General features: G+C 39.5%; 1 protein-coding gene across 1 annotated transcript; it reads right to left on the bottom strand.

The window, feature by feature from the left end:
* Nucleotides 1-252: 252 nt before the first annotated feature.
* On the bottom strand, nucleotides 253-957 carry LOC114821736 (protein TRACHEARY ELEMENT DIFFERENTIATION-RELATED 7A-like). Its single transcript, XM_029094947.2, has one exon. It carries the CDS (start codon nucleotides 955-957, stop codon nucleotides 253-255), a length of 705 nt encoding a protein of 234 aa, XP_028950780.2.
* Between the last annotated feature and the right edge of the window lie 3,691 nt (nucleotides 958-4,648).

Genomic DNA, 4,648 nt, shown 5'->3' with positions numbered 1-4,648 from the left:
CACAAAAGTACTTTACATCACGAACACATTTGGGCTTTCCCTTCATAGTACAACCCGAGCTCTTTATTAGCTGGCCACTGTATTTTTCTTCTTTGATGCTTCACGTACAGGCACACAACACAAATGAATAAAATCCAAAAAATAATGAAGAAATTAAAATCTTGAACTTGTTCAAAGTTTATTATACAAACCCTAAAGGATAATGCAGTCACACCAACTTAGAAGAATGCAACCGAAAATGACGTGGCTTTATTAGCAACTTGGACGATGACTAGGAGGAGCATAAGAAGGTCCGATCTCAGCTGCACCACCACCACCATATCCATGTTGCTCTATGGGAACTGCAACTGGAGTTGGCTCCGCGCCATATCCTCCTCCTCCAACTGCTGCTACTTGGACAATTTCTTCTTCTTCCTCAACACAAGGAATAGGTGCAGGAACCATCACTTTCTTCTTCTTCTTGGCAAAACAAAAGAGACCGACCAAGAGGAACGCAAGGAAGAATGCACCACCCAGGGAAACGCACACGGCGATAACGGTGGTGTGGTTTTTCCCAGGAGGCGGTGCAACGATTTCGAATGACGGTGGTACAGCGTTAGGAGGAGGAGGGTTGCCGTAATAAGTAGGTGGAATGTAATAACCAGGAGGGAATGCAGGTGGTGTCGCGCCCTTTGGTGGTTTTGGTGGCGCCGCCTTTGGTGGGCGACTACCTTTTGGTGGTGACGATTTGGGAGGGTATGGCTTTGGTGGAGATGCTTTTGGTGGGTACGGCTTTGGGGGTTGTACTACAGGAGGCTGACTAGTCTTTGGCGGTGATGCTTTTGGCGGGTATGGCTTTGGTGGTGATGCTTTTGGTGGGTATGGCTTCGGAGGGTGTACTGGAGGTTGGCTGGGCTTTGGTGGCGATGCTTTTGGCGGGTATGGTTTTGGTGGTGATGCCTTTGGTGGGTATGGCATCGGAGGGTGTACTGGAGGTTGGCCGGGCTTTGGTGGCGATGCTTTTGGCGGGTACGGCTTTGGTGGTGATGCTTTTGGTGGGTATGGCTTCGGAGGGTGTACTGGAGGTTGGCTGGGCTTTGGTGGGTGTACGTGTTCAGGTGGTGGAGCACCGTAAGAAGGCTTTGGTGGATGTACATGTTCAGGTGGTGAAGCACCATAAGAAGGTTTTGGTGGCGATGCTTTTGGCGGGTACGGCTTTGGTGGTGATGCTTTTGGTGGGCATGGCTTCGGAGGGAGTACTGGAGGTTGGCTGGGCTTTGGTGGATGTACATGTTCAGGTGGTGGAGCACCACAAGAAGGCTTTGGTGGATAGACATGTGAGTGAGGTGGTGGTGCCACATGCTTCGTTGGGGGCTGTGCTGGAACTGAGGGTGGTAGTGCATGAGGTGGTGAATAAGTTGGAGGTTTAGGATAGTCATGGTGATGTGGTGGTGGAGGAGAAGGAGATGGTGGCCTAGGATAGTAATGGTGGTGTGGTGGCGGAGGAGAAGGAGATGGTGGTTTAGGGTAGTCATGGTGGTGTGGTGGTGGAGGAGAAGAACATGGTGGTTTAGGATAATCATGGTGGTGTGGTGGTGGTGGAGAAGGAGATGGTGGTTTAGGATGGTCATGGTGGTGCTCAGGTGGTGGAGCTTTTGGATAGTCATGGTGATGTGGTGGCGGTGGAGACGGTGATGGTGGTGGCGGCTTAGGGTAAACATGGTGATGATGGGATGGGGGAGGAGGTGACTGAGGTGGTGGCTTCGGATAGTCATGGTGGTGGTGAGGCGGTGGTGGTGTTGGTGACGGTGGTGGAGGAGGATAGACTTGGTTATGTTTCGGTGGTGCTTTTGGATGGTGATGGTGGTGGTGGTGATGGGGGGATGGTGGTGGTGGTGAGCTTACGGGGTTACATGGCAGAGGAGGAGGAGGAGGTGGTGGTGGTGGTGGTGGTGGAGCGCATGGTAGAGGAGGTGAAGGTGGTGGTGGAGAGTAGTAGGGGTAAGCCATATCCTTGTTACGGGGAGTTTGAACAAATGTTCCCTATCACCCACTCGCTCAGCAAATACTAGACAAAGAGATGGAGCGAATGAATGGACATGCGTGCTATATTTGTACTGGTAACTAGGAAGAAGGCTCTTGCTAGTTTCCAAGTCTTGGTTAAAATATTTTCATTTTGTCAATTACATAATAATTGAACTTAATCTTTAAAGTATATACAATTAGTTGTCCTTAATTATGTAAAAATAAATAAAATATAGAGTGGGGCGAGTGATCTACTCTAGGATCCATGTGTTTCCAAGCATACCCATTATTGGGCGGGTCTTTATCTATTCTTATTCTAACAAGGGCAACCCAACTTTGTAATAAACAAAACAACCACGTGATGAAATGAAAAAAAATTATCCACTTTGCAAAGCTCATCAGCGGCGATAATCATTTTGTTCTTTGCATCTAGTGCTGTACTGCTGTTATATAAAAATATATTTCTGCCTTTTCAAATAACAGAAATTAAGCAAATTGCTAAAAATTAGTCAAATTGTTGAATATACAGCAACTAGCTAGGTAGGTAGCAACCTTTCCGACAAACCAATAAGCTTTGTATTTAAAATGAAATTTCTTCTGACAAAAGTTGTCAATTTTTGACGCTATCGCATCATGAACTTCCTATTCTTACTTAACCCCATGTGATTAAGGAGGTCAGCCAAGTATTGCTTTCTCTGTAACTTCATGAAATGTTTAATTTATATCTTCCAAATTCTTCCTTCCCCTATACATGCTAACATTTTCCATATATTTCTGTAATTAATCTTTATTAAAGTTTATATATTGGAATCCCTAGCTTTATCAATACATCCCTAGTTTAATTTTCTCAGAAGAAGAAAAGTATTTTTATTTCTATTTTTTGGTACAAAGGGAGCCCAAAGAAAAGTAAAAGTCCATATAAAAACAAACATCAACCCAAAGGGTTCGCTAAAAAAGCTCGAGTCTGAACAATTTCACCTTAATTATCTGCGTGGAAAGTTTGCTTTTGTGATAAAATATTGAGAATTATTGCACATCATAAAGTTTGCTCGAGAATGTATTTTCGAATAAAATCCCATGCATATTCAACATGGGTTGCCAGACCACATACTATATAACTGCTACTTTGGTATATTTGAGCTGTCGAGTGTCGACAAATAAAGTCAAAACGCGACCAAACAAAAACACATGTAGATCAAAACATAGAGGTGAAGTCAACTGCTGAGAATTGAAAGTAAGGTTCGTATATGAGGAGGACAGATAGCACGTGGCTCGCATCATTCACGTAACTAATTTAAGCATTTTTTTGTGTATTTTTATGGGAAGATTTGTCCCACACACTCTCATTTAAATAAGTGTCTAAGTTTTCTATAATCTCCAAGGACAAAAATTTATAAATAAGAAAATTAGACAAAGACCACTCGTATTACATATTTTATTGTATTTTTCCACTTGAAATAAAAATTGAGTTCATTTATTACCTTCTTCTTTTCCCACAATGTGAGACCTAGAGACTAGCTTTGTCCAATAATTTAAGTTCGTCTAAAAATATTGAATTTGCTTCCAATATTATCCTTCAAAAGACTGCAACGATATAATTCAAACAGGCTTAAACAAATTTATTTTGTATCCATAGGTGACTTATGGCAACAAAAATTATAATCGACGTTACAAATTAATTAAAGGATAATATTGGATACTCACTAGTGAGTACTCGCCTTTTGATTGTGTCAAAAAATGTTTTTACATGTTTTTTTGTTTAAAAAAAAAGAAGAAGAGAAATTAGGTTCCTATCCCTCTTTTTTCTACTCCATAGATTATTCATTTTCAATATTTTTATCAAGGTCATTGGGTTTTAATAAACATCATTAATTATTTCAATAATAAAATATTTTACATGTCAAGATAATTAAATGTTATTTCTAAATATACTCATTTAGTGTTAGAAACGTTACACTTGATATATTTATATTTATGGCTAAATTTTGTATCATATATTTTTATTTTTTAGTTTGTACCCATTCTTAATTTGCAACCTTTTTTTATAAATTGTACCAATTTTCTTTTCAGTTTTAGTTTGTACCCTTATATTAATTTCTTTTTATGTCCATATTTTAAAATTTTTTATTCATCCTCATACTTTTTTAACCTTTTATTTGTACCCACAATTTATTAATAATGTACCCATTTTTCTTTAAAAATGTACCACTTCGTTACATGTAAATTATGTGTCAATTTGTTTTTGTAAGTACCATTTTTACGTACAGTTTACTCATTTTCCAATGTAAAATCTATTTATTTTTTAATCTAAAAGGTACCCATTGTTTTTTATATAAAATATACGTATTTTGTTTTTTTATATAAAACTTACCATTTTTTTTATAACATATACCAACTTTTTGTATGTAAAATGTACTCACATTTTTATATAAATGTATCAATTTTTTATATATAAAATATAATATCCCACATCGCCCAAGGGAGTAGATCATGTAAGCCTTAAATGTATATTTACATCTTTACCTAGCACGAGGCCTTTTGGGAGCTCACTAGCTTCGGGTTCCATCGGAACTCCGAAGTTAAGCTAGTTCGCGCAAGAGCAATCCCAAGATGGATGACCCACTGAGAAGTTCTCGTGTGAGTT

Source organism: Malus domestica, chromosome 15, assembly GCF_042453785.1.
Source record: "Malus domestica chromosome 15, GDT2T_hap1".
Lineage (NCBI taxonomy): Eukaryota > Viridiplantae > Streptophyta > Magnoliopsida > Rosales > Rosaceae > Malus > Malus domestica.
The sequence above is the reverse complement of the archived record's forward strand: the minus strand, read 5'-3'. Positions and strand labels throughout refer to the sequence as shown.

Excerpts from the sequence above, each read along its gene's own strand:
- LOC114821736 (XM_029094947.2), bottom strand. The coding sequence starts at position 957 with ATGCCATACCCACCAAAGGCATCACCACCAAAACCATACCCGCCAAAA.